The 22,000-nt window shown below is 30.4% G+C and overlaps 1 protein-coding gene across 7 annotated transcripts in view; it reads left to right on the forward strand.

Annotated features, from left to right (window-relative positions):
- rdgA (retinal degeneration A) overlaps positions 1–20,707 on the forward strand; it is a 115,473-nt gene extending 94,766 nt beyond the window's left edge. For 4 of the 7 annotated variants that reach the window (XM_067273138.1, XM_067273139.1, XM_067273137.1 and 1 more), the window contains exons 6-29: positions 269–337; positions 414–446; positions 523–678; positions 747–818; positions 895–1,079; positions 1,155–1,329; positions 3,598–3,668; positions 3,741–3,886; positions 3,958–4,076; positions 4,154–4,227; positions 5,526–5,631; positions 7,840–8,010; positions 8,079–8,104; positions 9,273–9,367; positions 10,263–10,342; positions 10,429–10,489; positions 10,856–11,093; positions 11,163–11,185; positions 11,279–11,316; positions 15,515–15,635; positions 15,702–15,738; positions 15,808–15,907; positions 15,980–16,043; positions 18,771–20,707. In XM_067273138.1, coding sequence (XP_067129239.1) covers positions 269–337; positions 414–446; positions 523–678; positions 747–818; positions 895–1,079; positions 1,155–1,329; positions 3,598–3,668; positions 3,741–3,886; positions 3,958–4,076; positions 4,154–4,227; positions 5,526–5,631; positions 7,840–8,010; positions 8,079–8,104; positions 9,273–9,367; positions 10,263–10,342; positions 10,429–10,489; positions 10,856–11,093; positions 11,163–11,185; positions 11,279–11,316; positions 15,515–15,635; positions 15,702–15,738; positions 15,808–15,907; positions 15,980–16,043; positions 18,771–18,820 — 2,310 coding nt within the window. In that variant the 3' untranslated portion in view covers positions 18,821–20,707. Of the gene's footprint in view, positions 1–268; positions 338–413; positions 447–522; positions 679–746; positions 819–894; positions 1,080–1,154; positions 1,330–3,597; positions 3,669–3,740; positions 3,887–3,957; positions 4,077–4,153; positions 4,228–5,525; positions 5,632–7,839; positions 8,011–8,078; positions 8,105–9,272; positions 9,368–10,262; positions 10,343–10,428; positions 10,490–10,855; positions 11,094–11,162; positions 11,186–11,278; positions 11,317–15,514; positions 15,636–15,686; positions 15,739–15,807; positions 15,908–15,979; positions 16,044–18,770 lie in introns of those variants that run through there. The other 3 variants (XM_067273136.1, XM_067273140.1, XM_067273141.1) reach the window with 3 other exon arrangements.
- The last annotated feature ends 1,293 nt before the right edge of the window (positions 20,708–22,000 follow it).

Raw genomic sequence — 22,000 nt, forward strand, 5'->3', positions numbered from 1 at the left:
TATCCTTTTATTAGTATCTAAAAGTACACTTTATTTAACAATTATTTACCGAGATTGTGGCATTTATTTTCGAATATAGATGATAAACTTCAATTGAATTATTGTAATAATTTATCCTGTCATAATGATTGAATCTAATTTTTAATGAGTCATGACACCAACAAATTCCAAGCTATTTTCAATTAAATTTATGATAAACTATTCCCAATTATATATATATCTTTTCTTAATTATTACTAAACTTTGTTCTTTAAATTCTCTTTTGTAGCAAACTGTGATCCATCATCATTGGGTACATCGGAGGAGTCAAAAAGGGAAGTGTAACCAGTGTGGAAAAGTAAGATGAATTTATAAATTTGTTTAATGGATCTTTAATTCTGGTGCCAAAATTAAAAGTTAATAATTTTTTTCAGTCATTCCAATCTAAATTACCATTTGGTGCTAAGGTAAAAAATAAATATCAATTTACATATTTGTGGTTTAATTCTTCAATTATATTCCAATTTTTATTAACTTTTTTAGCAAGAAATCTTAGCTATCAGTTGCTCTTGGTGCAAAATAGCGTATCATAATAAAGAAACGTGTTTCAATATGCAAAGGATAGGAGAACAATGTACCTTGGGAATTCACTCCAGTTTAATCGTTCCTCCATCGTGGATTGTCAAATTACCGAGGAAGGTAGTATTACCTTATTTTAAATAAATTCACATAATTAATTATGAAGACTAATGAAATTTTTTAAAAAGGGTTCATTCAAATCCTCGCTAAGAAGATCTCCAAAAAAGAGAGCATCAAGTAAAAAAAAGCCCAAAAAAGAAGTGAGTCAATATCAATTAACTGTTCAAGGCATGATTTTTACTGTGTTTTTTTTTAAGTTCATCTTTTATTATACAGGGTGAGAAAGAATTGCCAAGAACTTTTGTAATCAAACCGATACCTTCGGTGAATTCGAAACCATTGTTAGTTTTCATTAATCCAAAAAGTGGAGGAAACCAAGGAGCTAAACTGATGCAGAAATTTCAATGGTTGCTCAATCCACGTCAAGTTTTTGATTTATCTCAGGGAGGTCCTGCGGCAGGGTGAATATTTTTTTATCATCTCATTTTTTTATATGGATATTCTAAATTTTAATGTCTTTTGTATTTTATTTTTAGGCTAGAATTATATAAAAAGGTGCCAAACTTAAGAATACTTGCTTGCGGAGGTGATGGGACAGCCGGGTGGATTCTTTCCGTCCTGGACGAATTGGGTATATCTCCACAGCCTCCACTGGCTGTCTTACCTTTGGGCACAGGAAATGATCTTGCAAGAGCACTAGGATGGGGAGGAGTAAGTATATTTTTATTAACTTCGATATAAGAATAATGTATATAACATTTTTGTGGCACAAACTATGTATTTTACTTCGCACTTTTATGAGAAATGTTAAATTAACAGCAAAATCCAGTTTTGGTAAATTTTACATTGATCTGATTTACAATAAATCTAAATAATGAGATACATTTATTAATTAATAAAAATGACATTACAATCATGCTGTTTATTACCAATTTAAGTCTAGTTAATTATTTTTTTATATATATTTTAATTCTTTGGAATTTATTTTTATAAATTAACATCAGAATTTGTTCATAGATATCATGAACAATGTGAAGCTTTAAGCTTTCACAATTATCACTGTATTAAGTAAAATCAGCTTCTAAAGAATGTGACACTTTTTCTTGTCAAAAATACAGCACTAGTATTTTCTGTATCATTGTAAAGAAAACTTCAGTGAATCTATCAAAAAAAATTGTATGGAAATATGATACTTCACTTTGCTCCTAGAGCATGCAGAGAAAATGATGTCTATTACTCACCTTTGACAAACTAGAAGTTGATCATGATCACCAGTGTCAGTTATGAAACATAGCTACATCACATCAATTTTTAGATTAAACATGCTAGTACATTGTAGAAATCTTCATCTCCCACTCAGTTCACTCTTTACATTAATGGTTAGCTATTGCGCTGTGCCTGCATGTTAACATAGTTTTTGGTCAAGAAATATATGTTATACAGTCCATATCCACCATACATAGTCTATTTAGCTCCTTCCAACTTTTTCCCATTTTCAGTATTGAAATTAAAGTTATATGGCCTAGTATATTGTAATACTCTTTATCGTAACTTACAGCATTTAATGTATAAATTAACCAACAGTTTGTTTAGTTTTTATCAGCCTTTATAAGCAGTAAGATTTTGTTTAATATATCTACCGTATTTACTCTTATATAAGATGATGTTTTCATTCATTTTTCAATACTTTAAAAACCTAGGTTATCCTATACATGCGAGTGAAGGATTCTTTACATTTTTGCAATAATTTTTGTGAACCATGTCTAGTTCATGCTGCCATTATAGCAGGTTGCTATCGAGGTTAATGTGAGTGTTGCTTTCAAAGAGGCAGTCTGAAAATAGCTAATCATTTAGCAATTATTATTAATGTAATTATTTCATATTTGTTAAATTGGTATTTTTAATGAATATTTGCACATTCTGAATCATAAAAAATAAACTTTTTCTGGTCATGCGTATTATAATCTTTTGGTTTTGCTACATGAGTATCAAGTGTGTGGAAAAGCATTCCTCAAGAGCAAAGTCATTCAGTAAATACTGCATTTCAAACTCACTCTATGGATCAGTGGACGATGTTTGGTGGAGTGAGAGAGAAAAAGAGGAGAGTTGTAACATGGTTTCGGAGGACATCCCAGTAGACAAAAGGTGATAAGAGTCAAAAAACATGGTTGTTTGCCTTAATACATGCATTTGATGATAATATATTTGTGATTAAATGAAATAAAATTAGAATTGTATTAATAAGTTTAATTTTCTTTATTTTGATATTTAAAGTCACACCTCATCCTATATGTGAGATCGTCTTATATGTGAGTAAATACGGTATTTTGTTTGTGAAAAATAAGAAAATAATTTCGAACAATTCAATAGCCACAATTATTTTTTTCAAAACATATAATTTTCATTAGGCTTAACGTCTATGAAAATTCAACATTGCATCACACTCAACGGAGAAAACTTTGAACATCCGTAGGTTAAAGTATTGTATCTGAAAGCTGTACCTGATACCACTTACAATTTTTCAACAAATTGCATCTTTATACTGATAATCAGTTAATTTTTCTAATACATTTGTTCAAATTCATAATACAAATACAAATTGTTCAAATAAATTCATAAATGGGGTTTTAATACAGTATTTTCATTGTCTCTACAATTTTAATTTTCAGTTAAATAAAATAATTGACATTCATCTATTGAATAAACTAATTAAAAGCTTTTAAATAAACATAGAATAGAAATAAACATGTCATATGAAGGCTGCGGGGATGGCTTCCACACAGCACTTATGACCTAGATATTGTAACTGTCATTTGAACATTTAGTTGTTATTTTCTTTTGGTTGTCAATGGAACTCATTGCCTGCAAGACAGGAAGAGTCAAAAAACTACTTGTTTTACAAAAATGCTTTGTTAGTTTTTGTTTTTTTTTCCTAAAACTATTGACTAACAAATATTTCATTTTTGGACTCTTGCTCAGGGTTACACAGATGAACCTATCTCTAAAATACTAATAAATGTACAAGAGGGAAATGTTACACAGTTGGATAGGTGAGTTTATTTTATCATCAGCAGCTGTTGTCAATAATAATGTCATTTATGTTAAGCTTTTTCAATTTTTAGGTGGGATTTATCTGTTCAGAAAAATACCGAAGTCGATCTGTCACAATGCGAAGAGGGAAAGGAATACTTTCCTCTTCATGTCGTTAATAATTATTTTTCATTGGGAGTTGATGCTCACATTGCTTTAGAGTTTCATGAAGCAAGAGGTATGCACAATGTAAAAATCCTTAGAAACTTAAGTACAAAAATGAAATACAAATGTAAATTTACAATTCAGAGGCTCGTCCCGATAAATTTAACAGTCGACTTAGGAACAAAATGTTCTACGGTCAGGCAGGTGGAAAAGATCTGTTGCAGAGAAAATGGAAGGATTTGTGTTCCTGTGTAACATTAGAGGTATAGCTAATGATATTTAATATCTTGGGGTTTAAAAATTTAGCTGAAAGAAATGCTTACTATTTTAATAATTTTAGTGTGACGATCAAGACTTGACTCCTCGTTTAAAAGAACTTAAAGTCCATTCAGTATTGTTCCTTAACATTCCTAGGTAAGTCAAATCTATTTCTAAATATTAGCTTGTTTTAAAGTCTCTGTTTACGCTTAAACATTCAAACCTTCCACATTTTATTAATGAAAAACCATGTGATGATATGCACTAGCTTGTAAATTTATTCTTTAGAGTTAGTTTGTATAGTAATTCAATGAAACATTGATATTATAGAACAGGGATCAGTATGAAAACTCTAACAAATCACAGAATGAAGAAAATATCATTATTCTGAATGGCTTGGACAACTGAATAAATTCAGAAATTTTATTTATGTTAATTGTTAAATATTAATTAAAACATCATATAATGACATCTTTCAAATTGGGGTTGTTGGCAAGAAAATTGAAAGTGGTTGAGAATTTAAGTTGTAACTTTATTTCACACACACAATCATTTTGATTAATGTTTTAACACAGAATCTTTTAAGAGTAAGTTCTTGATATTGACAACTTCTCTGTAATCAACAGTATCAATATATTGTTATAAATGATGTGATTTTCATCTCTCTTAGACATTTCTTTGCTTTCTACAATTGTTTCCAAGTATTTTACTGTTTCATGGCAATTTAGACAAAATTACTTATATTTAAGATTGAAGAATTTATTGTATGTCAAAGCTATGGTAAGAAAATAATGAATAAAATTTACAATAATATTAAAGATTACATTTCTAAATGTTACTTTAGCAATATGTAATATTGTAAATCATGCAGGCTTAAATGAATATTAATATTATATTTGTCAACGTGGACTTAAATTATTAGTAGGACAGTTAAACTTATGTAAGCAAAATGCAGGAAGTTGGGTGCTAGTTCACATGAAAAAACAGTCTTTCTTTATTTAGCCAGTCTTTAACTGTTTTTCCGTGTGAACTAGCACCCAACTTCTTGCATTTTGCTTACATCAATTTAACTGTCCTACTAATAATTTAAGTCCACGTTGACAAATATAATATTAATATTAATTGAAATAAGGACAACAAGGCAACAACAACTTAAATGAATATTGTTTAACTTGCCTAAAGATTATTTTCAAACTTCTTTTTTTACTGTTTTAGTAATTTATAGCTAGTATTACTAATTTGATAAGAATATTCTTATTTAACTAGTTAACTAATTAAAGATTTCAGTAATTGAGAACAATTGAGTTTAATAGTTATCAATTATTGGAATCTTTTTTGCATTATTTTATGCTAATTATAAAATTCACATATTTAAATCTCATATTCTGCAGTTAATAATTTTTAATAACGAACAACAAATATTTCAATGAAACATTTCAGTTTTGTCATTTCAGTTACGGCGGAGGTACTCATCCGTGGGGTAATCCCACTACTGGATTTGAAATGCAGAAAACAGATGATGGACTTATAGAAGTAATAGGCTTAACTACTTACCAATTGGTGAGTTGTATTTTATTTTTTGTTTTAATAAATTATGGAAGATACAAATCAGATTTGAATCTTGATTTTGTATGTGACAGCTATTAGACCAGTACTTTACCATTCAGTCATTCATCCAACTAGATTTAAATGTATATCTTGATATAAAAATATACAAGTTAATTTTGAGAATAAAATATTTGGGGGAATAAAAGGATTGGCATGCATTTTATGTAAATTTTTCTTAATACTGATTATAAATGTTCTTCTGTATTATGGAAGTTAAAATTTTGACATGGGAAAGAAATTAGTTGAAATTAATATTATCTAAGTTAACAGTTCCACACAGAATAGAGAAACTTGTTTATACCAATATTTGTTTATAATAATAACCATTATTAAGCCAACAACTACCAGATTATATCAGACTATTATATTGTGATTATTTTAAATTAATTACTAAATATTTTGTCGCTAGAGGGAGACATTAGGTACCATCTCTTATCAGATTTAATAATTATAAATTAATTTAGAAAATTCTGGAAGAAAAGAATCAGCATATTGTGGACTTGAACTTGTTATTGTTGCTTATAGTGCAGATGTGTTGCCAGTTATGCTATCCAAGCCTCCAGTCCGATCTCAGGACACAGATGCTGAATGCAGCTCCCAGCCAGTGCCACATGTAACTGACAATGGTTATCTCATGCTTAAATATATCTGGAAGAGGAGATTGGACCGGATGCTCGGGTAGTGTAACTGGTAACACGTCCACATGGTAAGCAGCAATTGCAGGTTTAAGTCCCACTCTGGGCCAATTCTTCTTTTCCAGAATTTTCTGAATTATTTAATTTAATTAGAATTATTAAATCTAATAAGAGATGGTGCCTAATGCCTTTTCTAGTGACAAATTATTTAGTAATTATTATTTATAGTCGTCTACGTGGACGTTATTTATTAATAGGACCTTATACTGGTGTTTAAAGATTGGCACAGTAATGAGTTAATTCAGGAAAAATTTCTTTATTATATCACCTGTAGTAGCAATATCCGCTGCTATTACGGATATTGCTACTACAGGTGATATAATAAAGAAATTTTTCCTGAATTAACTCATTACTGTGCCAATCTTTAAACACCAGTATAAGGTCCTATTAATAAATAACGTCCACGTAGACGACTATAAATAATAATAGAATTTTAAGGACAGTAAGGCTTTTCTAATTATTTAGTAATTAATTTAAAATAATTATGATATAATAGCCTAATACATAATCTGATAGTTGTTGGCATATTATGTATGCACATTGGGTTTGTAGATGTTGGTTTATGTATATACAGGCAGTTCTCTACTTTTGTACAATTCATTATTTCGTGCACATTTCATACTTTTGATTTATAATGATATATGGCAAAATGCATGTACTTTTATGTAATGATTCTCCCCTTCTCATGAACTGTTAGTCACTAGTTCTTCCTTACCTCACCACTATTAATCACGTCCATTTTTGTTGTCAGAGGTTCAGTCTTGAGCAGGGATGTCTTGAGTTAGCACTTATGTTGATAAGTTGTCTTGTCAGTTTGTTAGGATGTATGCTATCACTTTATGTACATTTCTGTTTTGATGAAAAATTTTGTTCTTATTAATTCATAAACATGAGTAAAAAATGAGAAAACACCAGTATTGATACGGACAAAAAGAAATCAAGGTCTCATAACCTCTATATGATAGGGGAGAGTATATCTTATGTATGAAGGACAATAGAAAAAGACAGCATGATACAGAACTCTATCAAGAAAAGAAAAAGAAGAATACAATTCAATTATCTCTTGGCAAATTTATAAAGAAAACACCAGATACCAATCGATAAAAAATAAATATTTTGAAAATCCTTTTTGATGTTTTTATTTATATTGCTCTACTTTTGTACATTTGAACTTTCATACACATTCAGGAACCAATTAGGTATGAAAGTAGAGGATTGCCTGTAACTGTTACTGTCCAAATAAATTTTAAAAATTATTATACTTATACTTCATTTATTTGAATGAGAATTTCAAAGGTAAATAAATTTTTATATGGTTTTATAAAGATAATTGTAGTAAAATTTATTGTCTGCATTATTTGTATCCAGAGATGCTTTTTGTTAATGCAAATTATTAACTTATGATCTTTTACTTCAAATATTGCTGTTTTGAAACAACAAACATACTTTGTTCTATAAATTTCAGCCATTCCTGCAGGCAGGAGGGCACGGGACATGCTTAGCCCAGTGTAGAAAAGCTAGATTAATAACTACTAAGACTATACCGATGCAAGTTGATGGCGAACCGTGCAGATTACTACCATCGATAATTGAATTATCGCTTCGCAATCAGGCAAATGTTATTTCTAAAACAAAGGTAACATTTTCATTATCTTTCTACTTCCTTCTTCTTTGAAATTTTTAACTTTTGAACATTTTTCTTAGCAGAGACACGACTATGCACCAAGAAAGTAAGTGAATTATATATCATTTCATATAGAAATCGGTTTGATTGAACTTATAGTTTTTCTTGTGTTAAAAGAAAACAATTTTATTATTTTACATTTGCATGACATTTTTCTAATTTTCTAATTCATTATTGTTACAACAGAATTTTATTCTTTGCTTTTTATTTGGTAGCATTTAAACAAAGTAATTTTTTTTTTTTTTTTTTTTTTTTTACATCAAAACGTTTTTTGAATTGATATAAAACTAATAAAAATGAACAAAATGCTTTATCATTCATTGCTTTTAATGGAACATCAGTCTGAAGATGATACATTTTGGTCTTAAAAAGTATTTTCTTATTAACAATAGTGATTAGAAATAAATAATGTAATGTTACTTATTGTTTCCTCATTATTAATAACCCCAAGCTGCTATATAACAAAAAAAAAGTCTATCTTATTGGAGCTCATTCTAATAATACAACTGTTGCCATCTTTTTTAATGAAATTTAATAATAAGCTATCAATAGACTATCTGTAAAACATGGCTTAGCTTTACTTGTAATTATTATTTTATATATATATATATAATTTTTAAGTTTTAAATAAAATATTAAATATTTAAACATTGTATTGATAATTTGTTGTGAAAAATGTAAAGCTGAATTCAATAGTGGACTATAACTTGGCTAATTAAATGTTATATAAATATGCAAATATTACATAATTTGGACTAAAAGTAGGCTGCTAAGTCAGTCTTGTATTAAATTTAATAATTAGCATTGAAATGATTAATTGATTGAATTTGATGTTTTATTTTTTCAGAAATGTGTGGTTTTTTTTAATTCTTTCACTTGTTCAAGTGTTTGAAGCTTCTGCTGACAATTGAGATTAGGTTTATTTAGAAATATTTTGAGTTAATTTGAAGATAGCTTCAGAATTTAATTAAATTGACAGATTCTATTTTAATTCTGTTTATAAAAATAACTATCAAACATCTTTTTAAGATAGATGAAAGTTTATTCTTGATTTCAGACTCATATTATAGAAGTAATATGGTATTTCACTAGTGATTGCACTTTTCTATTGTCAGGAAAAGGATACACGTGTTTAATTTTTACGTAGTTTTATTTAAGAAACTTAAATGAGTTGTTCATTTTACTTAATAAATTTAACACTTCTGTTTTTCCAGACAAACTCTTGAAAAATTAACTTTGGATGTAAGAAAGTTGACGATGAGTGATTATGAAACATATCATTACGACAAAGAAAAACTAAAAGAACACTGTGAGTGTGATTTATTTTGTATAACTTTAATTAATCCTTTTATTATATGATTGTATGCTATGTGGCAATAATCATCAATTGTTAACAAATACATTACAAAATTTATTTCCTTTCTTTTTGCCCTTAATTTCTGGCTTTAAATTTACATATTTTAAACATTTATTCTATTGAATATTTATTTATTGTGAGAAATATTTTTAGTAAATGTGCCTTAAATATAGTGGAAAATTATATAATAAAGTATGTCCACCTTAACTTCATCCAATAACATATTAAATTATCTTGAAATGTTGTTCAGAATATATGCAGATATTATTAGAAAACTGGAAGATAAGTTTAACTTTAAATGGTTTGACAGTTGAGTTATTGAGCTTTATATTGAACATTACCATATCTGTCTGTCCAATATCTAGTACAGAATGCCTTTATCCATGTTGATTTGGTTTATTAGATGTGATATTGATGCTATGCTGTATCTAACGTCTTAGATCAGTATAGTCTTACAGAATATTAATACTTTTTTGTATAATTTGGTGGTTTCAGTACTTTAAATGGTTAGCTTTAACAAGTTTTTAAAATTTCTAAAATTTTTTTTATAAATCATCTACATTTGTGAAATGGATGGATAAGAAACATGGGATTGATTCTATGCTTTGAAATTACTTTTATTGCAGAGACTAAAAGAAATTTTGAATTTTTATTATTTATTTTATCTACTTAGAAAATAATTATTTCCAAAAATTAAATTTTTAGTCTTAAAGAGCACAAAATAATGTTTTTTTTGCACTTTGAATTGTGTAGAGAATATAATTAAGTATGTTGAGATACTTATAACTCAATAAGAGAAATACACTTATATCAGTTTGGTCTAATCAAATTAAATGTTCTATTTTAGCTTCAAACTTGGGTTCTTTGCATGTAAATCAGGACACTGATTTACAAGAAATACGGAGCCATATTAATCAATTGATACAAGTTAGTCTTATTTTTATATTTGGGAGTTAAATTACTTTGTGCACCAATTATAATTATAATTTTTTTTTTTTTAATTTCACTTATAGAATTGCTCGGAGACAGAACATGAGTCTTCAGACGTAATGACAGATTGGTGCTTTCTCGATTGTGAGTAATTCTTATGATTGTCCCAATGGTCAAAGTCCCTAATTGCTGTTTTTGTTTCTTGTTAGAATGTTAAAGTATAATTAAAAAGTAATAAGACTTAAAAAGTTGTGCTCAGTTATCAATAGTAAAATCAAAATCTGACATCGAATTCTTTTATTACAGGATGATATCTAAATATATATGTTAATTACTTTGGTTTCATTGATTGAAAATGATCTTTCTTTTTATTCCTTTCTGCTTAAGATATATAATTATCAAAATTTCTCTTTGGTTTGTTTAAATAATAATTAGTTTTGTAATCAATTTATTAATGCATGTATTTATTTATTGAATAAATTACAAACTCTGCAATGTTTTCTATTGTAGCGTGCACTGCAGAAAGGTTTTTCCGAATCGATTTTGCTCAAGAACATCTGCATTACGTGGTAGATATATGCGCTGATGAAGTATTCATACTCGATCAAGGACTGACAGAGGTGCCAGAAACAGAGTTTAATCCAACCGGCAACTGTGAAGGACTGAATGTTCTGGAAGGTGATAACAATACTTTTGTTGTAGATAAAGATGAAAAAGATTTGGAAGATATAACTGAAGAATCTTCTAGGTAAATATTTGTTACATTATTACTTGTTTTATTTATAATAATCTAATATTTCTTTTGTTAATTTTTCAGTTCTGCAATGCTTTTAACTCAAGGTAATTGTTATTTTCCTATACATTATCTTGTATATAACTCTTAAAATAAGATTTTCAGCACCTTTTAGTAAATCAATACATTATTAATTTCAGAAATGTTTGAAGCTGTGAAAAGTGGAAATTTAGCAAAAGTAAATATTATATTTACATTTTTTTTCTTAGAAATTTAATATGTCAAAATATTACAGTATATAGATGAGTGCTCAGAATTCTGAAATGAAATATAAGTGACTAAATATTAAATTCTACGTCAAACTTAGTAAAAACTTTACTGAAACATTTAATCTGCTTAATGAAGAATATGATAATAGCAAGTTTGTGCATGATATACGTTATATTATAGAAAGGTCTGTTATAATTTTATGCATAATGTACCAGTATAAGTGCAAGAAAAGTTTTGTGTTAGAACTTTATTTTATAAAATTGCAGAACCAATTGTATACGACCCCTTTATTCACATCAATGCATCGTCATTGCAAATAAGAATGTGCTGGGTGTTTGTCAGACATATTGGTTTTGCTTCATATGTGTGTTTGCAATATTGCGTCTAGTTATCATTTATTAATTGTAATCATCATTAAAAAAAAAATACTTTGTTTAGATTTATCATTAGAATGATTGAAATTTCTACAAGAAGTAACTTATCCAATGTTGCATACGAAAACAAGGCAAGTAGTAGAGAGGAGCTGTGGCAGAATATTCATTGTTTTATGCTGTAATATTATGTTTTATTTATTATTTATAAATAAAATAAATTTACATAAATTAATTTCTATTTAAGTTTTATTTTTAAATAAACCCCGTTAGGTTTAAATTCTATCATCTTTGATTGATGAAAGAGCATATTCTAGATCAGATTAGAAAATTTAAAATGTTCGTTATATTTTTGACAGACTTGAATGCATAAATGCCATCTTATGTTGTGTGTTTATAATTATAATGTATGATAAATATAACATAATGTACTGTACATTGTGCACAAACTCATTAATGACACCATCTTGTTTATTAGTATACAAATGGCATAAGTATATATGTCAGCAGAGAACAATCCCCATCCAGTTTAGACCAGCTTCAGCAAGGAATGAAAAAAATGATTTTCTGAGTTTGTGAAGTGAGCCCATACATAATCTGGTTGGTATTTTGGGAATTTTGTGTATCTCCATACATACCATTCTTTATGATGACTTGAAAATGCATGGTATATATATATATATATATATATATATATATATAGTGAGATTTGCCAATAGGGAGAAGGGAGAGGTTAATTCCTCTTCTCCCTATTAGCAAATCTTGTCAAGATGAACGAGGGGTACAAATGTAATGTGAGTGTGGTTTTGACACTGAGACAATCACCTTTACTTAAACTGTTTATTTGGAAGACACTGCTTACATGTTTCTGGTTGAGCACTTCTTCTCTTAGACAGAAAATAAATGTAAAGAGGTCAAAGTGAAAAGTTCACTATCGTAGTTTATCCAATGGCAATTGGTCAGACAACTGCAATCAGATGGAGTTTTGATCGGTGATCAGACCCAGTTTGAAGAAGTCAGCAGCCCTTTGGCAAATTGGCTGGAAGTTGTGTAATGTGGTGGGAAGTAGGTAAAGTGATAAAGATGAGAAGGAAATAGATACAGAGGATAAACAGGCTGAATAAGGGAGAAATGATGACCCTGCCCTTGAATCTCTGGGTTTTCTAAGGATTTCTTCTCAAAATTCTGAATTTGATCAGTCCCAAATTTCTCTCTCCACCTTTTAATTGGTCCCTTTTCTGTTTCCAGGTGAAATTAGATGGCCGTATTGAGTGCAGGAAAGATCATCCACAAGTGTTAGTTGAACTTTGAAACTTTTGCTAGTTTCTCATGCAATGACAGTTTCTTTTCTGACATCTAAGAATTATATTTGTTTTTATTACTTACAATGCAATAGTTTTTGTTTTAAACAAATGCTACATTTTCTCATTTATTTTTAAATTTTGTTTTGTCTATAAGTATCAGAGTCAAAGCTCCATCTTTTTGATTGACATTTTAAACATTCTAACCCATTAGTTTGTGATGATTCGTGACCTCACGAGGTTGACTGTATTGTTTGTTTTATACCTTCGCAACACACTTATTTCATACATTTTTTATAACACAATATTTTATTAAATGAATCAAATTTATGTACATTTAATTAGAGATTCAGACTCTATCCAAGACGTTACAATTCTAACATGGGTGTTCAGGTGAACAATGTTCATTTCAGGGTGTTAAGCTGGGAAAAAATCTTATGTAACATTCTAGCTAATTTTACTAAAAAGTTGTAGCAAAATTTTAGAAACTGTAGCTAACATTTCTCACCTGTGAGGCTGCTCAGAAAAATACACAATACATTATTCTTCAAACATTTGTTTATTCACATAGATACTGTAAATTATTACAGTGTACTGCACTGTTAATGAAAGGTGAATCTATTGTTACAATTCACAAGTATCATCCATTATTGAACAATTAATATTTGGCTTTGATTCATACCAGGCAACAAATGATGAATGAAAATCAAATTCCTAGGATGTGTGTGGGTGTCATTCTTTTCCTAGAGGGTATTAGAATCAGATTGTAATACTACTTTAAGTAATTAATTAATGAATTAACTTAGTTGTCCCCTCTTCAGATTCTCACATTAGCTAAACAACACAGTATAACAACAAGTACCATATTATCGCGGATTGTGCAGCATGTCAGTCTATCCGAGGAAACCACGAAATCAGATATTTCTGTATGGTAAAAACTTGCATGCTAGTTTATGTGAGGATATATACAACCTTCTGTGTGTGGGATACATGCTCTTTGAAGCTTAATAACTCCTGTGCTTTTTGGCGAAAATTTCTGAAATTTTGCCAGTAGGTTTGTTTGTTAGGGGGATTGATTCTATTAAATGATGGTGAGTAAAGGTCGAAGGGTGGGGAGATTGTGGGAGTTGTGGGTATTTCTGGTAAGGTTGGACTTAATGATGATTTTACTCATTATTGACATTATGATTTTTTATAAAATCCATTCCTAACCTCAAAATTAAGCTTTTTGCCATTTTATAATAGTTTTAAAAAAATATGTTTTTATAAAATATTGTAACAGATGGTGCCACCAATTGTTGCCAGAAAAGTTAAGTAACTTATTGCTGGATTTTATTATTATTATTTGATCCAAAAATGCAAAAATAAATATATCAAATTTCAGAAACTCTAAATTATCACAACTTAACATCAGCTCTATGTGAAATTTGAGAGGAAGGTATTACCTTTCAAGTTTAGGGGAGTAACAATGAAACTTCATTACTTTAGTCACAGATTGTCACTACAGTCCACACTGATTAACTATTGCTACTAACATCAATAAGCTGCTGATTGTTTTATTAGCTTGTAAACAAAAACACTTCCTGGTTGTGAGTTGGTCAAATTACAATGTTGTTATTTTATTGTACTCAGAAGAATGTTTACTTTAAAATTAATTTAACAACTAGTTTTGTTAGATCTGATTAATTATATTTTTAGTCGCAGTTTAACTGGCATGCCTGTAATCCCCTGGTTATATGCCACACACTGGTCAGTCTGCAAAAGATATGGCAGAGTAGGCCAAACAACTATAATGGAATTTTCCATCTGCCTTCAGTGGAACTATATGTAATTGTTAAACATGTTAAAAACTAACATTTTGAAGATATTTTAACAACTTGGAAAGCATTAATTTTTAACGAAACATGTTGCTAAATCTAAATTCTTGTAGCATTTTAGCACAAAAAAAACTAGCGACAGCTTAAACCCTGGAATTTGTTAGTGGAAAACTGATTATTGTATAGATTTTATTTCAAGTGATTACTGGCAATGAAAATTGGTGTTTCTTATACAATACACAAAGTGAACAAGCATTATTGGTATGCAAATCAGCTTATTCACAATAGAACCAAGAGGAAGATAATGTTTGTGTCTTTGTTTGATGGTATGTGTTAAAGAGTTTGTTCCTAACAAAAGATCCATCAACAAGGAATCTTAAGGTAACATTCTCAGTTACCTCTGCAATGCAATAAAATGAAAGCAGCCTTTTCTCTGGCGAGCAGAAATCCAGGTTTTTCATACTAATGTTCTGGTGCATTGTGCTCTCGTAATTAGAGAATAATTTACTTTGCTTTTTTGAAAAAAAATGCATTTTTGAATTTGTAATTTCATAGTAGTAATTGCTGTAGATAAAATTAATGATTGCCATACTTCATTTTAATGCCTTTATCTTTATAATATAATAGATTAATCTTGAATTTCAAATTTAATAACTTTGGTCACTAATCATTTTCAGTTGAAGGAATTGCATAAATGCGGTTGCTCGTTGTTACGTCAGGACCAAGACGGCATGACGGTGCTTCATTATGCTGCAGAGCTTGGGTGTAGGGAAATCGTCAGCTACCTTATTACCTGTGGTGAGAATTTCAAAATCAATTTTTGTATAATTTTTGACATCAATTAAGCAGTTTAAAATTTTTCAGTTCCACATTCTGCACTGGACATAGTCGATAAACTAACGTAAGTTTGTCAATTTTTGAAAAACTATCTTATCTAATTAAGAAACTAATTAATGATTTTAAAATTTAGTGGCCAGACACCTCTTCACAAAGCCGTGTTAAATAAGCATCACACGATCAGTTGTATGCTGGTGTCTGCTGGTGCCTCTTTAATGTCTCTCGATAACGAGGTGAGTGGATTTTAATTTGATAATTTGGGTTGTTTCTTCGAAAAAAATTAACTTACACTTTTATAATTGAAGAATTTGACTCCAAGAGATTTAGCCAAGCAAATAGAAGATAATGATCTTGCCGACTACCTTGAAAGTAAGTGTTTTTTAAAATAGTTTTGGAAATATTGTTAGATAATTTTTTATTTTTATTTTAAATTAAACATTTGTTTGAAATTTAATCAATTCTTCACTTCACGATTGTTGTCTTATTATTATGTAATAAAACAACCAATTTTAGAAGACAGTGTTTAAGGAGTTATTTAGTTTTGATTAATTATTTATGGTAGGTTGCTTGTCTCATCTTTTACTATTTTATTTTTTATATTATAATTTTTTATTTAAAAAAATAAGTCTACCAAATAAGACATCTGGAGTGCCAAGTTAAGCTTCTACCATTCTGGGGGCCTGTGATTGATTCTGGATGGATATGTTGGGCTCTGTCCTTTGCCAATTGGCTCTTCATCATCAAACCCATAATGGACTTGCTAAAAAGGCCCTCATAGTGCCCACATGGCAGAGATAATTTTAACAAAGTCTATTGAAAAAATAAATCATTTCCTACATAAAGTATGTTGTAATGTAATGCTAATTCATATACATTCTAAATTTTTATTTACTTAGATTCAAATTTAATAAATAAATACAGAATATCAGACAGTATGTTTGTATTACCATGCACGTGGAATTGTTGCAAGCTTTTTGAATGTAAATGCTTAGTCTTAATTTTAGTTTTCTGTGCAGCATAGGGCAAGATGTGTCCTCCAGTCTGTATTATCTGTTCCAATATATTATTTTGTTTCAATCTATACTAAGAAGTCTCAAATATTCAATAAATGTATTATCCAAGTCTCCAGTCTGGTCCTTCTTGCTTTCTTTTGCCGTTTATATTCATTTTTGACACGCATTATGACTGCCTTTAAGTCTTCTCAAGTTTGTTGTTTTTAAAATTTCTATTTTGATGTCTCTATGAAATATTTAGTACTCTTTATAAACAAATATGTACATTTTGTTGATTAGATTTGGCAGGATTTTAAGCATTTCTTTGAGAAATATTAACCAATTTATCTGGATAAAAAAAATTTCAACAGTTTTTATACTTGTATTATATCAAGAAATTACTTGTTACATTTTTGTACATAAATTTAATCAAAAATATGCTTAAAAAAATATAAAATTTTGGAAGATTTGTTTAAATGTTTTGCTTGTTTTATATATTTCTAAAGTTCATAATATTTGGAATGAAAATATGGCTTAGATGTTGAAGGCAAGAGACAAAACTGAATTATCTCTGACACATTTTGAATCAGACCATTCATGAAAAATTTGAAAATCCAATCCAGATTTGAATCTGGGTACCTTGAGTGGAAAATGTACTCTTTAACCACCTCGAAAATCTTGCCATCTAATTTATTGGTGGCTAGGTTGGATCCATTGTGCTGTCAAATAAAATCTTTATAATTCTTTGTTACACAGCCCTAGATTGTGTTTAGGCTAATCCACAATAATCCAGAATTTGTTTCTATAAGCTAGATGTTTGAATTTCCATTTAAAAATGATAAATTAATCACAGTGGACCCCCAGTGTAACACACATGTCGGGCGGGAAACAACATCCGCGTTATAAGGTGAACTGCGTTATACCAAGCGGCACGGTGTAACGTGGTTCACTTCTTTACTTTAGCAATAATGTCAAGCTTTTTTTTCACACTGTAAGCTTTTTTTTTACTCATCATGCATACAATAATTAAACACTATTCAAAATACATGCAGAAACTCAATATATACACAGTTACTCAATACGCAGTAACAATAAAATGCGCTACTCACTAACGCCACATGGACCTGTATAAACGTGTTTGAGCTTATCGCATTGCAAACATCACCCGCGCTATAACCAAGTGTGCGGTATAGTGAGCAACGCTATAACAAAGGTCCACTGTATTAATAATTGCTTTGTGCAGTTGTGATGCTTCTGTCATAGCATTATGAAGTGTAACATTATCCGGTTTAGAATTTTGTCATTAATTCTATAATTTATTACAGATTAATTTAGCTATTAATTTTTGAATTCTGTGACTCATAATCTCAATTATCCATTTGCTCTCGACGATATGCACACCACACTTCTTTTCAAAACAGATAAAGTTTACATAATCCTTATTAGACTTGACAGTGAGAGCCAGCCATGTCTGTTATTGTCCATCTGTGCATCACTAGAAATACTTAAATCTCGATACATGTATTTGCTACGGGCTTGAATATTTTAAATTCAAAATAAACAAACTATTACTTATTGTGACATTGTCAATGCCGGGTTGCAATTTTTAATATATTTTAATATAAAAATAATCTTTCTGTATCAGGTCTTCATTTTCATGTATCTAACTCTGTTCTTGAGAAACTTTTGAATTGAAATCACTTCTGGTCCAGACTTGAAGTTTATATATAGTTAATTGGGGCCTCCGGGCCTCTAAACTTTCCACATCTGGTTTTTAAATTTTCAGCTAATTCTGTTGTCAAGATTAACAAATGGCCAATATATAGATGGGTGACAATGGAAATATACAAGTCTGCAATTTAATAATTGCAGCCCAATAAATACTTGCCGTTATATTTATTGGCCTACTGATGAATAAATTAGGCTCCGTTTACTGTTTCCGAGAAAATTTTTCATTTTAAAAGTTGGGTACAAAATGACATTAAGTTTTAATTAGTTTAGATTGAGAAAACTTATTTAAACAATTTGTACAGAAAAGTTTTCATTTATTATTATTATTAATTTTAATTTGAAGTTTGAATTAACATCTCTAAAACTTTTGCAGGTCAAGAAAGATTCTGTACATTTGGGAGAGAGAAGGAAACTGCTGTTTAGGAGTCAAACTTGTGTTTGTCCCCGAGCCAAGTAAAAAAATTGTTAACTTAAAAGTGGAATTTGCAGTGCAAATCATCCACAAAAAAATGTTAACCAACATTTGTTTATGAACAACAAATATTTTTGGCCACATTCCACTTAAATCAAAAGATATTCCTTTGTATATGCCTGTAAATACTTGAAATACCGGTAGTTTTCTAGTTACTGAATAACAAAATGTATGAAAAAGTTAAAAACCCACACAAACACTAAGAAAGTAAACACGTATTGGGTCGACATTGTCGCGCTAAGGTTGCGATCGTGTCCATTAAGTAGTTTCTTTGAAACAAAATAGTATTAGTCGAGGATTTTTCAGTTAAATCAACTTAACGTATCTGTCGACATTCCCAACCGACTTTTGTTTTAAGCCAGGTAGAAGAGCAGACTTGTTCTTTTCCGTAAAGATCCAAAGCATTATACAGGCTGTTAGGCCGAAACGTGATAAAAGGTACTGTGATCGAAAGTCTGGGAAGGACAAAACAAATTTTTTAATAATATATTATCGAAAGAAGTCTTTCTTTAGAGACAATGTATCTTATGCACCGTAGATAGGTACCATTTATTATCGTTACTAAAATTTACTGCACCAAATTAGCGTAGCGACTAAAAAAAAACACATCACACGAGGAAGAGTTCATGTCACCTTATTTAATTAATAATAATATAATTCATCTTCACGAAATTAATTAGATTTCACCACTAGAAATTTTAGGAATCATCGGTTTTATGCATCTTTGCCCATGCACCATTCACACATACATATACACACGCAAACACAGACACACTATTCATACTTCCAACTTTTGCAATAAAAAAAAACAAACTTTGAAAAGAATACAGTTATGTCCCAGATGCCGCAACATAGTCAATTTTACGATAAAAGTCAAACTTTTAAAACTTTTTTAAAGCCACATTCCGATAGCCAAATGTTGCCATTCCCATTCGATGCATTAGATTTTTTATCGTCTCCATCCCTTTAACCGCTTGATTTCCGACCCCGCAATTATCGTTTCGTCACCTGTACAAAATGGTAAGATAGTGTATAAACAAAAAGTATTTTTATACCTGCAAAGAAAAGTCATATTTAACGACCGATCGGAAACTGTTCCTCCCATTAGAATAAAGGAAAACACAATTACAATTTTTGCTTGTCAAATTGGAGACCTTTTCTATAAATGCAGTTTAACATTTAAGCGAGGACCGCGCAGACGGATCATCGTATCTCCACAGCATTTGATTTTGTGAGTCCGATTCGAGTCCCAGCCAAAAATTTGCATTCAGTTGCAGTGTAGGTGCGGGACAAATCCAGCCTTGGCCCGGTACTCACTGCCACACGCCGCTCTCTTTTTGACAGGTGCTTCGTTGTCGGTCTCTCCAGAGCCGGCGCACGGCCCTTCGATCTGTCGCCAGGTGCGACTGCCGGATCCACGCAGAGACAACCATTTTCTAGGGCACTTATTTTGTACGCAAACAGCATCCAAACCTTCATTTTAATTTCGATCCAAAAGAAAAGCTCTAATTTTTTAGGACGATGAGAGGTCAATATATTTCATCTATTCAAATTACATGTGATATACGTCACTCCTACTATGCACTAGCCTACAACTATGCAGTCGAAGTACACGAGTACACTCTCCGTATTTCCCTTTCCGTTCACGACGGATCTCCGGCACGGTTCGACACTCCGTTCTCACTCGTTATTCCCGCAAGAGAGTCAAAGCCAGACTCGTCTCTTATTTTAAACACTAATTTTTTTGTTCTTTTGCTTAAATACTTAAAGCAAAAAAAAAATTATACTGTAAGGTTGAATGGAACATTTAATCGATTTTAATAAATGCTAAAAGTTAAGAGTTGTGCTCCACTTATTTCTGTCATTTCCTATTATTATTAATTTGTTGCTTTATCTTTTGCGTCTAAGTCACGGATCCTCTTTTGGAACGTACCCACACATGGAAGACGATGCAGAGCTACCATGTCATCTTCCATGCGTGATTTTGTCGAATACATTAAACATGTACCAATGTGTTACAGAACAGATGTGATTATTAAGAAGTGAAAACTAGGTGTAAGCAAATTTACTTTCAACTAATATCTTCCTTTTGAGGTCATATTTCGGTCTAGCTCCGGTTGTCACATGAAGATTTCACAGAATCGTCACGTACTATACCATGTACCTATTTCCCAAGTGTGGGCACCATGCAAGAGGGATCGTGTACTCCTTCATTTATCAGATTTTGCTCCCCATCTCGTCCCATTTTGTTTCCATTGCCACCATCTCTTAGCATGCTCTTTCAATCTCGTGTTTATATATTGATTCTTCAGATGTTCTGCCAAGATTTCTTTGTTCACCCAGTTTTGCTTCTTCCACTTTTTCAGAGTAATTTATATACTCTTCAGTAATTCCTCTTTGTTCACTCAACATGGCCAAAACACCATACCAGACTTCCTCGCCTTTGGTGACATTCACACCACATTCTCAATATTTTCGTTCTTCGTGCGGTTCCTCCATCATTACGAGCACATATGCTTCAAATATCTAATGTCACAAGCAGCGAGACTCCAGTGCCTCTTCTACTCTACCTACGTCTCTATCATATATCTGTACAGGAACCACTTCCGTATTGGCTGTTGGTCAGGTAAACGGAAGGCAGTGTGAAGAATCCAGATTTGAGGCTTGTAAAATTAAGTATTTATGAATGTAAAACAAGCATTTTGAGAGCCAAAGTTTGGGTGTAGAACGAACCGGGTGAATTAAAGGTGGGATGCTTAATGCTTGGAAGAAGCCATCCAATTTGTTCTGGTGTGGAAACGTGTCGTGCTTTGTTCACCAAAAACATCAGAGATTTTATTGGTTTTCATGAATTTTCTAGAATGGATGGATCTAGAAAATGTTTGCCGCCATTGAATAATCTGTCAATCTTCTTAGCTTCAAACTGGATGCCATTTTGATCATAAAAGTGTGTGCATTTGTAAATTTTACGAAAGCGTTTAAATTTTGTAAGTTAAAAAAAATGATGCCAAATTAGTATAAAATAACAAATGCTTTTTCCACGACTTTAAAGCATCTTATCTAAGATGGCGACATACGTATAAAAAATATCTTCATATTTTTCTATTATTCAGATATCCCTCTGGAATATG

The sequence above is a fragment of the Centruroides vittatus genome, unplaced genomic scaffold, assembly GCF_030686945.1.
Source record: "Centruroides vittatus isolate TY-2023 unplaced genomic scaffold, ASM3068694v2 contig_461, whole genome shotgun sequence".
Taxonomy (NCBI): Eukaryota; Metazoa; Arthropoda; class Arachnida; order Scorpiones; family Buthidae; genus Centruroides; species Centruroides vittatus.